Source organism: Microcebus murinus, chromosome 9, assembly GCF_040939455.1.
Source record: "Microcebus murinus isolate Inina chromosome 9, M.murinus_Inina_mat1.0, whole genome shotgun sequence".
Classification (NCBI taxonomy): domain Eukaryota; kingdom Metazoa; phylum Chordata; class Mammalia; order Primates; family Cheirogaleidae; genus Microcebus; species Microcebus murinus.
The window spans coordinates 28,488,176-28,506,867 of record NC_134112.1 but is presented as its reverse complement, the minus strand read 5'-3'; the positions used below and the strand labels follow the sequence as shown (position 1 = coordinate 28,506,867).

Sequence of the window (18,692 nt, the reverse complement as noted above, 5' to 3'; positions counted from 1 at the left end):
CTTGTCTAAGTAGACAAGTTTAAATTTACTTTCTACTCTTCTTCCATCTGCATTCAGTGTTCATAAATTGTGGTTTGAGATTATGTATATCTCCTAGTATCATCAAAGATGGTGTTTTTGCTTGTTTTCCCTTTTGAGATATTTGAGAGGAAGGGGAAAACAAGTATTTTTACTCTGCCATCTTGAAATCACTAGAAGTTTCCTTTCTGTAATCCCACTCTCCTGATTTCCACCTATACCCGTCACCAAAATTATTACTACCAAGTTCTGTAAACCTCAGCCCTAGACTCTCATTGTCTCACACAGCGCACCACCTAGACAACCAGGATTCTGACCTTGCCCTTCTCCACCTTCACTGAACACTGTGCTTACCATCACTTAAGCTTCAGCCACCACTGGTATTGTTTAGGTCTTTGATCCCAGCAAAGTCTTTACACATGCTGGCATTTACAGGTATGAGAAGTCAGTGGCTACAAAGAGATACTGGTTAATACAAGCAGATAGCAAAATATATTAAAAATAATGGAAACCTAGTTTCTCACTATCAAAGAAGGGAGTTTTACAACTATAGGAGGAAAATAAAATGAATCCTGTCATCTTGGATTGGAATTAGAGATTATTGGTGTGAACTCAGTTCTCAATACATACATATAGATATAAAAATACGTACTGATATTGGCCAGGCTCGGTGGCTCACACCTGTAATCCTAGCACTCTGGGAGGCAGACGCAGGTGGATCATTGGAGCTCAGGAGTTCGAGAGCAGCCTGAAGCAAGAGTGAGACCCCATCTCTACTAAAAAAAAAAAAAAAAGAAGAAATCAGCTGGACAACTAAAAATACATAGAAAAAATTAGCCAGGCATGGTGACACATGCCTGTAGTCTCAGCTACATGAGAGGCTGACGCAGAAGGATTGCTTGAGCCCAGGAGTTTGAGGTTGCTTTGAGCTAAGCTGACATAGTGGCACTCTAGCCCGGGCAACAGAGTGAGACTCTGTCTCAAAAAAAATAAAAAATAAAAATATATACTGATATAAATGTATGTGTGTTTTCTAGCAAGGTTCATGAAAGGGCCTGGGACTAAAGACATCACAATAGCAATGAGCATACTTAGAGCTCAGATCTTGGTTTCTAAGTACTACCAAAAGGACCCCAGGCTCCTTGAAATGACTGATTCCAGGACTGGAGCAGAGAAAATATAAAAATTAGCCTACAGCATCTCTTTGGCTCAGAAAGTAAAGAAGTGCTCAAATCATCATGGGGATTTTTTTGTCCTTTGTCAAATGGACAAAAGCGCTTAAAGGGGTTCCCACTAGTCAAACTGGGGATGACTGGAACATCAAAATAAATTATAGGGGTCAAATGCAGTGGCTCACACCTGTAATCCTAGCACTTTGGGAGGTTCACTTGAACCCAGAAGTTCAAGACCAGCCTGTGCAACATAATGAGACCCTATCTCTACCAAAAAACAAAAGTTAACCAGGCATGGTGATGTGCACTTGTATTCTGAGCTATTCTAGAGGCTTAGGTGGGAGGATCGCTTGAGACCAGGAGTTCAGTTTGCAGTAAGTTATGATCAGGCCACCATACTCCAACTTGAACAACAGAGCAAGACCCTATCTCTTTAAAAGAAATGATAGAAATGGATCATAACCCATGGAATAAAACTGGAAATCGTGAGTCCATACCGATAGGAATAAATGAATGAACTAAAAGCTTACTAAGCAATCGGATTTTTATATACTTTCAAAGTACCTCCCCACAAAATTATTAAGAAAAGAGTAATTTTAAGGTGGAGCAGATTGGCAGATACTACCTTAAGTGATCAAAGTGAACATCACAGATAATGGGACAAATTGAAATTGTGCGCAACATGCAATATGAAAACCACAGTATCACTTCCATAATAATACTAACAAAAATGCATAATCTGAGTATAATTGTGAGAAAACATCAAACATCTTCATTGAGTAACTTCTGCAATATAACTAACCTGTAATTTTCAAGAGTGTCAAGGTTATGAAAATCCAAGGAAAGGTTGAGGAAATGTTCCAGACTGAAGGAGACACATGAAATATGACTAAGACACAATGATTCTGAACTGGGTCCTTTAAACGGCATTATTGGGACATTTGGCAAAACATGAATGGAGTCTAAGGATTACACAGTAGTAATGCATCATTCATAGTAAAGTCCTAATTTTGATGACTGTTGTGGTTAGGTAGGAGAATGTCCTTGTTTGTAGGAAATATACAGTAAGTATTTGGGTGATGGCACATTGTTGGCAACATAGTCTCAAAATGGTTCAGGAAAACGTTCTTAGTACTGTAACTCTAACATAAATTTGATTGTTTCAAGGAAAACGAATTACATTGATTAAAAAAAAAAAAACTAGTTTGCACTAGTAGTTCCCAGGGCTCCTGTAGATTCTGCTGTCCTCAAAATGCAAAGTAGGTGAGCAGTCTTGTATATTCCTGGATACAGCTGGAACCCATTCTACTAAGTGAAGTATCTCAAGAATGGAAAAACCAGCACCACATGTACTCACCAGCAAATTGGTATTAACGGATCAACACCTAAGTGGACATATAAGAGTAACATTTATCAGGTGTCGGGAGGATGGGAGGGGGGAGGATATATACAATCACAACGAGTATATACAACCACAAAGAGTTAGATGTGCAACATTTGGGGGATGGACGTGCTTGAAGCTCTTACTCGAGGGGGAGAGGGGCATGGGCAATATATGTAACCTTAACACATGTACCCCATAATACGCTAAAAAAAATGCAAAGTAGGTGAGCAAGATCAATGGCTCACCCCAACCCAATCGTCCTAAAAACTACCAAGACAAATCTATAATCCAACGAAGTCAGATTTATTGACTCATTGCAACCAAGGAGACTGTGCACCAGAGGGACTGTTGGTGGTCTCACCATACGAAATAAAAGGTAGTTATTGTATTGGGGGGAAGAGTGGAGTTTAGGTGAAATTTAAATGAAATCGTTTTGTTAGGCCCAAAGCAAAGGATACCTTTGTGTAAAGGCATCAACATCAGGTCTGGACTAAGAAATGAATATAGGGTCTTATTTCCGTGGAAACTGCAAAATTAATAAAATATAGAACGTTTTCAGAAATCCTTTATTCGAAGCCCTGCACCTGGGTAGAAATTGAGGCTGCATCTGCGTCAAAGTGATTAAGATCCTCCAGGCAAGAATGGGATGTTTCATTCTTAAGTAATTTCAAATAACAAAGTGTAGCTGGACTTTAATGAACGTTTCCCAGTGTGTAAGAATGTAGTACTCAAAGAGGAGTTATTATACTCTTCCGTTGCAGTGTGTCCTAAAAAGAACCTTAAAAGATACATTGTTTCCTATTACATAACAGCCGGCTGTATCTTTCTTGTCCATCCTAATGAATACCTGGGCAATTTTCCACTTTCTCAGCCAGAGTTTTTACTGTCTCCGCAGTTACAAATGAAAAGGACGCCTCGGCCTCTAAAATGAGAGCTAATTCTCCTCTCAGGTCCTCACTGAACCTCTGCGTTTATTTAACCTGCTTTCCTCTCATTTTTCGGACCTTAAGCCTCCCTAAAGTCCGAGGCCCTGCACCCGGGTCAAACGCATTCCCTTTCTCTACGTAACCGTTCAAACATCCCGCCTTCCCCGGACACAGGCCGTGCGTCACGGCAGTCCGCTCTTCTCAAGTCCTATTGGCTAGAATCCACGTCTCTCAGCGCTACGGGAGCGGAAGAAGAGGGAAGGGGCCTTCTCCCGCCGCGAGAAGATGACGTCACAGTAGCGGGTTAGGCGCCCTCGGTTGCTCCGGGCCCTCTGCTAGCTGACTGGTGCTGACTGAAAACCCCTGTGTTGGCGACGCCGTCGCCATGACCATCTGTCAATTCTTCCTTCAAGGCCGTTGCCGCTTTGGAGACCGGTGCTGGAACGAACATCCCGGTGCCAGGGGTGCAGGCGGGGGACGGCAGCAGCCACAGCAACAGCCCTCAGGTGACGCTCCCCTCAATCTTCTGCCGCAAGCCGAGCGGGGAAGGCCTGGCAGGAGGCCGGCCGGATGGCCTGGGCCGTCCCACGGGTGTCCCAGTGCTGGGCTCAGCGCCGCTTCGCGCCAGTCAGGTGACCCGGATGTGCCCGCGTCGCGGCCTCGTTGGCCCCGCCCACCAGACCCGCGTTGTGTTTTTACCCGACATTTCTAGCCGAGGGTTGGGCGTGTGGTCGGTTGTAGTTGAGCGGGCCAGGACAGGCGTTTGGCCCCGGATGCTCATGCCAAACAATGAGTGCTTAAATCGGAAGTGTCTATCTAAACTACCTTGTCGGTGAATGGCAGTGATTGCAAAAATTCTCGTGAGTCGACACCGAGCCTCCTTGCTTTACTATCCTTATGTATACTTGGTTTCTTCGCTTGACACCTTGAAGATAATATTTACTAAGTTCTTTTTTCGAGAGAGAAGCTAACGACTTGGGTCAGAATCGGGACTTTTCATTGTGGGGGAGTCGCGAAGTCTTTTGAAAATCTAATTAAAGCCGCAGAGCCACACCGCTGAAAAACGCACATGCTCGTAAAATTGGGAAGGTGGGACGCGGGGTAAGAACTCTCCAGATTGTGGGGAAAGGGAATGTGGGGGCCAGGTTGACCTGCTCCCTGGATGTATGTCATTGTTAAAGCTTTTGTCTTCAAGGAGAGGAGGGAACAGACATGAAACCATTGCACAACACAGGATTATAAAGGTCAGACGAATAATTATGTGTTATTTTCTTAGCACTGGAATTTAGTGCTTTAAAGTATCACAAGGTGCTGTCTCCTTCACTCCCTCCTTTATTCATCTGACCTTGAAACCTTGTGTTGCATCGTGATTTCACATCTCATCTCTCTTCTTAAAGACACTTCTTTTGGGTCATCTGCAATTGGTCTAGTGAAATATTCCAAACCAAAAATTAGGACTCAGGAGATCTGATAAGTATATTTTCAGGAACAACAGAGCGTGATATTTGACATTCTGTGGAGACTTTCTCTTAATGTAATTAGAAAATAAATGTTGCGGCTGGGCGCGATGGCTCACACCTGTAGTCCCAATACTCTGGGAGGCCGAGGCCGGTGGATTGCTCGAGGTCAGGAGTTCAAAACCAGCCCGAGCAAGAGTGAGACCCCCGTCTCTACTATAAATAGAAAGAAATGAATTGGCCAACTAATATATATAGAAAAAATTAGCCGGGCCTGGCGGCACATGCCTGTAGTCCCAGCTACTCGGGAGGCTGAGGCAGGAGGATTGCTTGAGCCCAGGACTTTGAGGTTGCTGTGAGCTAGGCTGACGCCACGGCACTCACTCTAGCCTGGGCAACAAAGCGAGACTCTGTCTCAAAAAAAAAAAAGAAAAGAAAAGAAAACAAATGTTGCACGGAAAGATTGATGGATGAAAAAAGTATAAATAAAACTTGACAGATAAACGGTGTATAGTCCCCAGAAACAAATGAATGCTTCTAGAGTTATAAGTAAGTATGAAAACCAAAAGCGACATACAAATGGAAGTGAATTTTAGTTGTGCCATCCCAGATAGAATTTGGTACTTTAGGGGAAAAGATACCATTAACTCATACTTGAGGGATCTGGTCCTCCCTTTTCTTTTTGGATTTATTAAGTAGTTTAGAGTTGGGAGATGAACTTTCATGACTGAGCATATGTCTCATCATTCCAATTTTTAATGTTTTTGATGGAATATCTCCTAATTCAGTCAGAAAAAGGCTCATTACCTTTATTTTGGCCCTAAATAGGAAGTGATGAGTAAATGAGATTGTTGAAGTGATAAAATTAAAGACAATTATAGAGAGGCCGGGTTCAGTGATCACTCATGTAATCCTAGCACTCTGGTAGGCAGAGGCAGGAGGACTGCTTGAGGCCAGAAGTTCTAGACCAGCCTAAGCAAGATTGAGACCCCATCTCTAGAAAAAACAGAAAAATTAGCCCAGTGTGATGCCACACATCTGTAGTCCCAGCTACTTGGAAGGCTTAGGCAGGAGGATCACTGGAGTCCAGGAGTTTGAGTTTGCAGTGAGCTCTGATGATGCCAATCCACTCTAGCCTGGGAGATAGAGCAAGACCCCATGTCAAAAAAAAAAAAAAAGAAGACAACATAGAGACAGGAGAGAATCCTGTCTACTCATTTTGCTATTTATGAAGTATTAGAAGTCTCATAGAGGAACTAGGTACACTTCAATCACATGTAAGTTACCTCTGTACTCTCTCTGTGAAAGATAGGTGCGTAGGTGTTGTTTTCCCAGAGGGAAAACTGAGTCATGTAGACATAAGCATCTATTTAAGTACAAAGGATAGAATCTGATGTTTTTTATTCAACAAACTCTTTAATTCATTGTCCATTTTTCAGCCTATCCTACAATATATGGCCACGTGGAGGAGGAAAGAATGATACAAACACAGCTTTTTATCCTGAAGAAGCTTATGATTTAGGATGCATGCCTTCTGTCTACTCCACTCTCAAATAATTATTTATTTAATAAACTACTCAGCTGAATTTAGTAATATATGATTATTTTCCTATGGATTTATAGCCCTCTCAATCTCATTAAACAAAAATGCAATCAGACTATTGTGTGATTTGTTGATATTACACCTGACTGCTATATATAAATCAAAATGAAGAGATTATCATTTTAAATGAATAGAAGTGTGGTACTTGTTGAATCTTTATATAATTCTAAACACAATAAGACAAGATATAATGAAGATTTTTGAGATTTAAAAGAGGATTGCTAGTAAAGTTATTTTGTTTTATTGTTTATTTTAGGTAGTAACAGACGTGGATGGAATACCACCAGCCAGAGATATTCCAGTGTCATTCAGCCATCCAGTTTCTCCAAACCAACACCATGGGGGGGCAGCAGAGATCAAGAAAAGCCATCTTTCAGCTCTTTTGATTCTGGAGCCTCAGCTAGTAGGAACAGGGGCTTTGGATTGTCAGAGAACCCATTTGCTTCACTTAGCTCTGATGGACAGAAAGATGAAAAGAAACTTCTGTAAGTGAAACCCTTGCAGAAAATTACTACCCATTTGCTTATTTTTTTCAAAAGCACCTACAGTATTTTTTAAAAAGAAGTAATGCATTATTAAAAATCAGCGTGAGCAAAAAGAAGAAAAATCGCCCATGATCATATCACTCAGGGATAACCTTGCTATCTTGTCTCTTGCTATCATATATATTATACTAGACTTTATTTCACTTTAAAATATATCATCTTTTGATATTAGTAGAGGGCCTTTGTAGAGCTAATTATACTTTTTCCACTTTCTATTTTTAACACTGTATTGTGAATATCTTTCTAAGGTTAGTCCTGCTTAAGTTTATTCTAAACTATGAGTTCTTTACAAAGTATGAGGTATTTTAGAACAACTTGTGATCTTGGAGGTCACTTATAGCAGCTCTTATTTCTTTCTAAACCCTTTCTTTTGATTACCCTATTCAAACGATTTAATTTGATTTCCTTCATTTATTGTGGAGTAGATTCATGACATTTCTTGAGAACATTCCTGGTAAAATTTATGACTGGTGCCAAAACAATACTTGGCTGTCTGTAACATTCCCTCAGTTCATAGCTTCCAGGAGGGAATTTAATATACTTGGTTAACCGTTTTTTACTTCCCGTAACTAAGTCAGAACCAGTGGTAAACATTTTGAGCCATGTACCATATACAATTTATTTTTTTAAAAAAGTAGAAGAACAAATAAAACTCTACTTTCTATATTTGTTGCATTCCTGAACTTAATAATCTCTGTGATATCTATCATTTTATTATTGCATTCTGGATGGGGGAAACTTTAATGTAGAACCAGATCTATTGATGGCTTTGTCACAAATTAATTGTATGAACGTGGGTCTGCTTCTCCTGTTGCAAAATGTGAGAATTAGGCAAAGTGGTCTCTGAAATCCTATAACTCACTTTTAAAATTTTATGATTCTATCATTTAAGTAGTACTTTGTTCCCAATTAAATGATCATTGATGTTTATGATAATGAGCAAAAAAAGATTAAAGTTAGTATTGTGTATTTTATTATACTTTAATTCTTTTAAAAATGTATGGTGAGTATGATAGTTTTTCAGTATATTTGTTAATGGTTCAGTATATTGGAAAACCAAAATTATTAACTTAACCATGAAATATAGTTCATATTTCTATAAGCTTCTGCTTTAAAGAACACTCTTCAGAAAATGTAATGGGAAAAATTTAACAGTATGTATTTGCTAGAATTTTAAGTTTCAGTCATTGAAAACGATAAACAATAAATTTTGCCAAGTATTAAAAAGCTACTTTACTTTTTTTTTTTCTTCTTTTTTTCAGAGAAGGAATTGTAAAAGATATGGAGATTTGGGAATCATCAGGGCAGTGGATGTTTTCCGTTTATTCACCAATAAAAACAAAACCTAATATTTCAGGTAACTGAAAAATTGTGTTTTCAAAATGTGTTCTGTGGTCTGGGCAAGGCTTATACCTGTAATCCCAGCACTTTGGAAGGCCAAGGTGAGAGGACACCTGAGGCCAGGAGTTCAAGACTAGCCTAGGCAACATAGTGAGACCCCATCTGTACAAAAAAATTAAAAAATTAGCTGGGTGTGGGTGCCTGTAGTCCTAGTTACTCAGGGAGGCTGAGGTGGGAGTATCTCTTGAGCCCAGGAGTTTGAGGTTCCAGTGAGCTGTAATCACACTACTACACTCTAGCCATGAATAAGTAAGTACATACATAACTTAATAAACAAGCAAACACACACACACAAACAGCTACAATTAAGAGAGTTTGGACGGTGTTTAAAGTATTCAAGTATTTAGCCGAATTTCATAATCAGATTGAGTTTGGAGAATATAGTTCTTTTAAGATATATAGTTCTCATGAGAAAATAATTAAATCGGGACCCACCATAATTCCAGTCCTGTAAACCCAGGAAGAGGCTCTGCTTTCTTGGTTCTCCATATATACAACTTCAGAACCTCTTTAGCTGCCTGCAGTGAATGGAAGAGCCATGTCCTGCCTGCCATTAAGACCTTGGTGCCTGGTTCTGTTCTTTTTTCCTGTCTTTTTTCTAAGAATAGTTATTTTTCATAAAGCATGTCAAGACTTATCCTGGAGATGTTTGAAGGTGAGGAGCTTTAGCTGGACCACAGGAATATTCTTTAGAGTACCCCTTTCCTTCCCATTTTCTTTTGTCTATGGTCCCTAATCCCTTTCTGGGCTAAAACCTAGACCACCAGGCTTTTCCGAGCCCACTCTGGGTGGTCCTGGGCCTCCATCCTATTGATAGGTACCTAGCAAATGGGAGCACTTGCAATCACTGCCCCAGAACCCTGGGATCTCTGTCCTGTCTTTGCTATACCTATCGATTCTCTGTGAGCATTCATATCACAGCACTCTTTTCTTATTTATTCACTCATTCATTTAACAAATATTTATTGAATTTCTTTTGTGCCAAGTGCTAGGGATTTAGTGATGAGCAAGACACATAAAATCTCTCCCTTATGAATCTGTTCTTGAGGGAGTGAGATAATAGGTAATGCAAATAAATTAAGATAATTTCAGATAGTGATATTTTCTATAAAGAAAATAAAGTGTTAAGCCTTTAGTCAGTTTAAGTACTAATACTTAATTAGCACTTAAGTATTAAGTCTTTTTAGTATACGTGCTGCCGAAGCGAGCACATTAAGTATTAAGTCTTATTCAGTTGAGAATTGAACGTAATACCTAATGACCCAAAGCAGTGATTCTCAGAATGTGGAATATGGATCCTTGACTAGGGTTGACAGGTAAAATACAGGACATTCAGTTGAATTCAATTTTCAGATAAAGAATAATAAGTATATGTATATCCCATGTATGAATAATATTTGGGACACATTTATACTAAAAATATATTTGTTGTATGTTTGAAATTCAGATTCAACTGGACATCCTGTATTTTTATTTGCTAAATCTGGCAACTTTATGCCTGAGGCCCTTTTAGAGGTAGCACAGGTGCAAAAATATTTTTATAATAATACTAAAACAATTGCTATTTGCACTGTTAGTGCAAAGGCATTGATGAGTAAAACTGCTTGTATCTTAGCATGAATCAAGGCAGAGGCAACAGACTAGTAGTAAACTATATAGTCACAGTAAAAATATTTTAATTCCATTTTAACTTAAGAATGTCCTTGGCGAAGAGGTAAAAGTTATTAATTTTGTTAACCTTGACTCTGAGTACACATCTTTTTATTATTCTGTGTGACAAAATGAGAAGCACGCTTAAAGTGTGTCTTCCCCATACTCAAGTGTGATGGTTATGCTGAGGGAAAGCACTTGTTTGATTGTTTGAGTTGTGAGCTGAGCCAATCTAGCCACTTTTTTCAAAGATGATTTTTATTTGAAAGAATGGCAACTATGATTATTCAGACTTAGGGATTTGGCAGATATTTTCTAAAAAATGAAATGAGCCTGTCACTTCAAAGAAAACAGCTGACATTGTTTATTGCCAAGAACAAAATTCAAGCTTTCAAGCAAAAATTAGAATCATGGAAAACTCTTTTGTGTTACCATGAACATGATGGCTTCTCGATGAGATGGTTGGCAACATTAACAAATGTGAATTTTTTGATATTGTATAATGACATGCCAACATTTGGAAGTTCTGCCTAACTCAATGAATCGGTATTTTTCCAAATGACCAATATATGATATTACAAAATTATACATGGTTGAAAATCTATTCTACATGCATGATAAACCAGTGGAGTTTAATATACTAGTATAAAAAATTAATACAGCTTAAGTCTACATTGTAGCTAACCTTTAGGAAACTATCATTTGCAAAGTTTTGGTGTAATATCAAAGAATGTCCACAATTATTTGAAAACTTGTCCACAAGTCTTCCTTTTCCAACTCCATGTCTCTCTAAGTATAGATTTTTATCATACACTTCCACTAGAACAACATTGCAACAGAAAGAATACAGAAGCATGTATAACAATCCAAATGTTCTATTAAGCCAAATAGTAATGAGCTTTACAAACAAAACAATGCTATCCATCTCACTAAATTTTTGGGTTTTGTTTAAGAAAATAGTTTTTTTGTTTATGTAGATATATAATTAGTTTCTTATTTTTAAATCAATTATAAATTTCTCAGTTTTCATTTTGAATGTGGTAATTATCAATCTATGTAACCTATGTAAACAAAAGCTCTTTGGAGTTCTTAATTATTTTTAAGAATGTAAATGGGTCCTCAGACCAAAACGTTTGAGTACTGCTGTCTTTAGGAATCTATTTTATATAGATATGTATTTTTTAAATTACATTCCAGAGAAGGAATGGGTCAACCCCAAAGAGTGGAAGAGACATATGTTAATATAATGAGTTAACTTTTTCTCTGCAGTTAGAATGATACTACTTTTGTACCACTCTCTTAAGAATTTAGAAAATAGTCACTCAAATCATTTTCTGTATTCTGTGGTTCAAAGGAGGAACCCCAGTTGAGTGTGGCTGGAAGGAATGAATAGAAAGTAACTAGGGGGACAGTGTTTCTTTGTTAGATAGAGTGGTTATCCATTCCTAGGAGTGTTGGAGCTGTGTCCTGAATGAAGAGACGGTATCAGTTATGGGAAGATTAGGGTGAAACATTCCTGGCAGTAGAAATAGCTAGTGCAGAGTCTCTGAAGTAGGAACAAGATTGGCAGTGTTTGAAGACTAGTGAGGCCTGAATCACTGGAGGAGAGTAAACAAGGGAAAGAGTAATATGGCATAAGACCAGAGAGATCCAGGGGCCAGATCATGTTGGGCCCAATTGCACTTGGCAGTGGGCAGCCATGAAGAGCATTAAGCAGAAGAGGAATATGATGTGATGAGAAATAGCTTACTCAGTTCAGGCATGGTGGCTCATGCCTGTAATCCTAGCACTTTGGGAGGCCCAGGCAGAAAGATCGCTTGAGGCCAGGAATTTGAGATCAGCCTGAGCAAGAGCAAGACCTCATCTCTACAAAAATATAGAAAAACTAGCTAGGCATGGTGGTGTGTGCCTATAGACCCAACTACTCAGGAGGCCAAGGCAGGAGGATCCCTTGAGCCCAGGAGTTTGAGGTTGCAGTGAGTTATGATGATACCACTACACTCTAGGCAACAGAGGGAGACCCTGTCGAAAGAAAGGAAGGGAGGGAGGGAGGGAGGGAGGGAGGGAAGGGGAAAGGAAAGAGAGAGAGAGAGGAGGGAGGGAGGAAATGAGAAAAAGCTTACTTAGGCTGCTGTGTGGATGGAAAAATGGTCTGTTGGGAGCAGGGGCAAAAGTAGGGAGACAAATTAGGGGACGCTGCTGATGATGACTGGATTAGAGTTATTAGAGTTTGACAAAATTGGTCAAATTTGGGTTTTGTATTGGAGCTAGAACTGGCAGGATGCTGATACAGGGAACGGGAGAAATCCCAAATGATCCCTAGGTTATTTTGAGAAGACAGTCATTAGAAGGAATCTACGGTTCTGATTTGAACATTCAGTCTTTATTCTGAGGTAGATGTCCTTGGAGCTAATGATTCCTGGGTTATAAGGAATTCTTTGTAGAAAATATCCTGAACATGTTTTTTCCTTTCTCAGTAAGTTTTTTCCCAATTAATTATAAAAGTTATAGCTATTGCTTTAGAAAACTTGAAAAGTACAGAAATACATAAATAAAACTGAAATCACCTGATGTCGCAGAAATAACAACTAACATTTTAATATATTTCTTTCAAAATATATACACACACATTTCTTGTTTTTATATATATAATTAGGATCATAATTTAGTTTTATATTTTTTGTTTTCAGTTTGTCTTTTATTACTAAAAATACTAGAATGAACATCCTTATGCATAACACCCTTTGTTTACATATATGATTTATTTCTTGAGGTTAAATCCTAGGACTTGTATTATAATCCAGAGCATGTCAACATTTTTCAGGCTTATGATGCTTTTGGACAGTTTTCCTCCTGAAAAGTTGTATATTCTTAATTCCCTTACAGCAACTTAGGAGAAGATCCATTTTATCACATTCTGAATAACGTTAAATATCATCTATTTTTAATCTTTGCTGTCCAATAAGCGAAGCATTTTATCTCTATTTTAAATTGGATTTTTAAATTTAACTTTATTTCATTTCCATTTATTTACTGGCTATTTGAATTTTTTGTGAATTGCATGTTCATTATCTTTGCCCATATTGACTTATTTTTCTTACTGATTTGTAAGAGGTATTTATACATTAAGGGTGTTAGTTCTTTTCCTGTTATATATGTTGCAATATGGTTTTCCTAGTTTACCATTTGCCTTTTAATTTTGTTTATTATAGTTTTTGACAGAATTCTTTTTATACAGAAGCTTGACAATAAATGTAGTCAAATCTTTTTCTTTGTTATTCCTTCTACACCACTTATCTTTAGAAGAGTCTTCCCCATTCAAAGATCAAATAACCAACTATATTTAATCTAATTTTATACTTCATTAAGATTTAGAATGTAGGGTTTGAATTTTTCTTCATGATTATGAAAATTTTCTAAACATTAGATATTCTCTTATTTAGCGCCTCTAACTTTTCTGTCATAATTATTGGCATTTATTTTAAAGATTCCGATTGATTCCTCACTTCAGGTTTTACAGACATTTCACCAGAGGAGTTGAGGCTTGAATACCATAACTTCTTAACCAGCAATAACTTACAGAGTTATGTAAGTTTGTTTCCTATTCATCTACCTCAACAGATTAGCTGTTAATTACTATTTTCTTTGTTTGATTGTGGCTTGCTTGTATTTTGGCAAAGTTGATGAGGTCTATAATTTTTTTCAGAACAAGGCTACTTTTATTTTCTAATTACTTTCTTTGAAATTGGTTGATTATCTAAAATGATGATAATATATTTTGACTGTAGGAATTAGGATTATCATTATTTTTATTATAAATTACCCAGCAATCAGTCCCAGAAATCAAACCCTTTCATCATTTGACAGACATTTATTGAATATCTGTTAGGTGAAAATGCCATGATGAATGAGCTTTATAAAAAGTTAAATAGAATGCAGTCTGTTACACAGATTAACATTGTCACATACCAAATACCAAAACAAATTAAAAATCTGGACTAGAATAAGTTGGATACCTGAAGGACACGATGTAGACTCTATATTTTTCTGTTGTTTACAGACATGATCATGCATTTCAATTAGTACATATATATTCACCTTCCATCCACATATAACTAACTACTGCCAAGTACTTGTAATTATTAAGCAGGTGATACAAGGAGTTAAAGAACAGGGAGAAAGGGACTAGAGATGGAATATCTTTGGCAAATAGAGGCTGGTTAGTGCAAAATTATGGGCCATAAAACTGTTACACAAACTTTTTGTGATTTTGGCAAATAAATGCATGAAGTTGTTATTGAAGAAATGAAACACACAATATTAAGTCATCTTTCTGTCTTTTCAGCTAAATTCAGTCCAACAGTTAATAAATCAATGGAGGAACAGAGTAAATGAACTGAAAAATATAAACATATCAACTAAAGTAGCTTTGGTGAGTATTGGAGAATTTTCTTATCTGTTGCTTTTTTGCAGAGATGATATTTCACTTTGGATTGGGAAGCAAAGCAAAAAATCTCTGTCAAGAATTATAATACACACATTCCTGAGATATCATCATTTAGAATCAAGGTTCTGAAATTGTTTTCTCTCTGTTCCTCAGTCAGAAAAACATAGATTATTATGCTTTTTAAAAACTATTTTTAGGGTAAAGTTTTTAACTTTGGTAGTACTAGTTTTAAAAATTGAAAATACTACATAAATTCAAGTATTTAAGGTTATCTGTGTTTCAAAAGAAATTACTTTGAAAAATAATATGAATGCATATTCAGACTAAAATATGCTTTTGTGACTGAAGGACACTTATTATATGTCCCTTGTCATATACAAAAATGCCTTTAGAAGATATGTACCCACTTGTCTCCAAAGATACATGGTCCTCACTGTAGCATATTTGTTATTTTTGTCAATAAAGTTATGATTTTTCTGTCTCTATAAAAAGTTCCTAAGAACCTTATTTTAGAATAAGATAACTGCATTTAGAATTTTAACATTTCCAATTTCTCAGGCAGTTTTTTTTCTACTCTCTAAAAAAGGATATGAGAGTAGTATCTGCCTAAACTTATTGTATGAGTGACAGTCCCAATACCCCACCCTTTTCTTAAATATGTGCTTCCTAAATAACTAGATTCTTGTGCAAGCTAACTTTTTTCACCTTTCAGTTGTAATGCTATTTGAAATTAGTGGAACTTGGAAGTATTTGGTCCCTATGTGAAAAGTGGCCATTGATGAAAGCTGATGGAGAAGGGATAACAGTCCAAAGAACTGTGGAACTTCCCTCAGGGCTGGAAGTTCTCTGCTCTTTGCTAACTTCCTAGAGCCCCTCCATAGGTGAGGATCTGGGACAGCCCACCCACAGCTGGCTTAGCATGTTTCAGTAGTTCAGGTTTTCTTTATGCTGAATGGTAATCCATTGTATATATATAGTATAGTCTGTTTATCCACTTACCTGTTAATGAATATTACACTGAAGAGAGAAGCCAGACTTAAAAAAAAAAAAAACAATGTATGCCATATGATTCCATCTGTATGAAACTCTGGAAAATACAAGTCTCATCAATAGTGATAGAAAGCTGATAAATGGTTGCCAGGGAACAGCAGTTAAGAGGGGTTTACTGGAAAGGGACACAGGAAAACTTTCAGGGGTGATAGAAATGGTCTGAATCTTGATTGTGGTGGTTATAAGTTTGTCAAAACTCACTGAAATATACATAAAATGGGTGCATTTTATTCCAAGTAAACTATACCTTTAAAAAGTTGATTTTTTTGAAAAATGCTATGGGGACTTCCAAATAAAAGAAATCATTTATATCTGCTTGTGTTGATTAGGAGAGGTTTCTTGGAGAGAAGGAGTAAGTGAATAGAAAGGGAGACTAAGATTTCAGTAAGCAAAAATGAAAGGCATTTCTAGAGTAGGGAATACTGCTCTCTCTATATTTTTAAATATATGTAATATATTTTAGAATATACTTTAGCAAAAGCATAGAGTACTTTCAGGAAATAGGAAATATTTAATGATTTTAGTGGTAAGCTTTTAATAATGTACTTGTGAATCTACTTCAGTTCAAGCATTAGTGTAGACTAGGTATCCCATAAAGGTCCCTCATCCCTAATATCTAGATTTCTTCATAAATGCAGAGCCGACCTTATAGGCACTAAAAAAATATTTAAAAATATTTTTCTGATTATAATATGTGCTCATTGTAGAAATTTCAAAAGTACAAAAAAGGATATATAAAATTTAACTCAACCATAATTCATCAGGCAGAGATAATCACTATTAACTTATTGATGTCCATTTTTTCTATGCATTATTATTAGTTGAGATTATACTGCTTATACAGTATTATAGCCTACTTTTCATCATCATATTATGGGAATATTCCATGTTTGTTTGGTTTTTTTCTATTTTTTTTTTTTTATTTCGGCATATTATGGGGGTACAGATTTTAAGGTTTCAATAAATGCCCATTCCCCTCCTCCCCCCCCGAATATTCCATGTTGAACATTTAACTTCACATTTTTACATGCACATTTTAAAAATTGAATTTGGTTGTGTAAAGTATATAGAAAAGGTACTTGAATTATTTATCAAACACTTTATTATTTCAATACTTTTTTAAAGCTCTCTGATGTAAAGGATGGAGTAAATCAAGCAGCACCTACATTTGGATTCGGTAGTAGGCAAACAACAACATTTGGGTCACCAGGTAAGTGATAAAAGTAAAATTTTATAGGTTTCAAATTATAAAGCCTGAATCACCATTTTTATTTATTTATTTATTTTTTTTTTTTTGAGACAGAGTCTCACTTTGTTACCCAGGCTAGAGTGAGTGCTGTGGCATCAGCCTAGCTCACAGCAACCTCAAACTCCTGGGCTCAAGCAATCCTTCTGCCTCAGCCTCCCAAGTAGCTGGGACTATAGGCATGTGCCACCATGCCCAGCTAATTTTTTGTATATATATTTTTTTAGTTGGTCAATTAATTTCTTGCTATTTTTAGTAGAGATGGGGTCTCGCTCAGACTGGTTTCGAACTCCTGCCCTCGAGCAATCGGCCCACCTGGGCCTCCCAGAGTGCTAGGTTTACAGGCGTGAGCCACCACTCCCAGCCCTGAATCACCATTTTAAATTATACTTACCACCTTCCATTATGGAGCCTCAAAGAATTTAGCTCATTAAGCATTTGTGAAAGGGAGGCCAGAATGAGCATGTCCTTTGAAAGACCCTATGGCTCAGGCTTTAGAAGTACATTCTAGGAATGGTTGTTCAAGAGTTTCATAGGAATACATAGCTTTGATAGCATCACCTTTGAGAACTTTCTAGTCACTGTATATAGCAGCATAGCATTGCCCTTCAGTGTCAGCTCTGGTGAGATGGTTGGCAAACCAAAAGTCCACTCCCTGGTCCTTGAGGTTTCTCCTTGGGTGAAGGTGATCACAGTGTAAATGGGATTGGTAGCAGAAAGGACAGGATAATAGGGTGTAATGGTTTTGTTCGAGCCTATCATTTTTACTTCTCTTCCATCTAATAAGCTTCTAAACATCTAAACATGGCATTAAAAAAAAAAAACATGGCAGAGACTGGGAGGATAATATGGCTACATTTTCTGACTGTATTTTTGTTTTGTTTTTTATAGGTTTTCCAGTTAATAGCAGCAGCAGTGATAATGCTCAGAATTTCAGTTTTAAAACAAACTCTGGATTTGTCCCTGCCCCTTCTGGAAGCCCTTCTGGGTTCAGAAGTCCTCCAGCATTTGGAGGTGTATCTTCTGCCAGTTCTGCCATCTCTACTTCTACTCCAGTTTTTGGATTTGGGAAACCTGAAATCACATCTGCTGCTTCATTTTCATTTAAAAGCCCTGCAACTTCCACTTTTGGATCACCCGGATTTTCAGGATTTTCAGCTTCCTCAGCAGCAGACCCTGTCAGAGCTCCACTGGCCCCGGCCTTTGGAAGTGTCAGTTCTGTGGCTGGTTTTGGTAGTCCGGGCTCACATTCTTACAGTGCTTTTTCCAAGCCATCTAATGACACCTTTGGAAATAGCAGCATACCCACCTCTCTCTCAGTATCAAACAGCATCGTTGCAACAGATAATGTGTTATTCACACCCAAGGATAAACTAACAGTAGAAGAAGTAGAACAATTTCAATCCAAGAAATTTACTCTGGGAAAAATCCCATTAAAGCCACCACCTGTGGAGCTTCTAAATATTTAAAAGGACAATTTTAAATACAAAAAAAGAATGGCTTTAAAATTATTTTGAGTGGTTCGTATAAAAGAGCATATATCTATATATACACACACATATATGTATATACATATGCATGTATACATAAGGAATATAAGTTTTCAATAATGACTGTAGGGGTTTTTAACATTTTTTTTAAGCTTATTTAAGTAAATTGTAATAAAGACTCAGCAAGCAAGGGAATTTTTTTGTACTGTAATTATGAATGAATGGAACTGAAAAACTTATGCACTAAATAAAGTACTTATTCTATACCACATCACTGTCTAACCTTTTAAAGTTTTACCTTTA

The 18,692-nt window shown here is 37.2% G+C and overlaps 1 protein-coding gene across 2 annotated transcripts; it reads left to right on the top strand.

Moving 5' to 3' along the window:
* Positions 1 to 3,058: 3,058 nt before the first annotated feature.
* Positions 3,059 to 18,657, top strand: NUP42 (nucleoporin 42). 2 transcript variants are annotated; one of them, XM_012773309.3, is made up of 7 exons: positions 3,059 to 4,006; positions 6,817 to 7,045; positions 8,368 to 8,462; positions 13,668 to 13,744; positions 14,502 to 14,588; positions 16,779 to 16,863; positions 17,791 to 18,657. In XM_012773309.3, the coding sequence occupies exons 1-7, from the start codon at positions 3,886 to 3,888 to the stop codon at positions 18,366 to 18,368; spliced, it is 1,272 nt and encodes a 423-aa protein (XP_012628763.1). In that variant the 5' UTR covers positions 3,059 to 3,885; the 3' UTR covers positions 18,369 to 18,657. The 2 variants fall into 2 exon arrangements, with proteins under 2 accessions (XP_012628763.1, XP_075862490.1); XM_076006375.1 differs by lacking the exon at positions 3,059 to 4,006 and adding an exon at positions 4,179 to 4,360.
* Positions 18,658 to 18,692: the final 35 nt, after the last annotated feature.

Coding starts and splice junctions, on each gene's coding strand:
- NUP42 (XM_012773309.3), top strand. CDS start 3,886: ATGACCATCTGTCAATTCTTCCTTCAAGGCCGTTGCCGCTTTGGAGAC. Junction 13,745..14,501: donor GCAATAACTTACAGAGTTAT/GTAAGTTTGTTT, acceptor CTGTCTTTTCAG/CTAAATTCAGTCCAACAGTT. Junction 14,589..16,778: donor TATCAACTAAAGTAGCTTTG/GTGAGTATTGGA, acceptor ACTTTTTTAAAG/CTCTCTGATGTAAAGGATGG.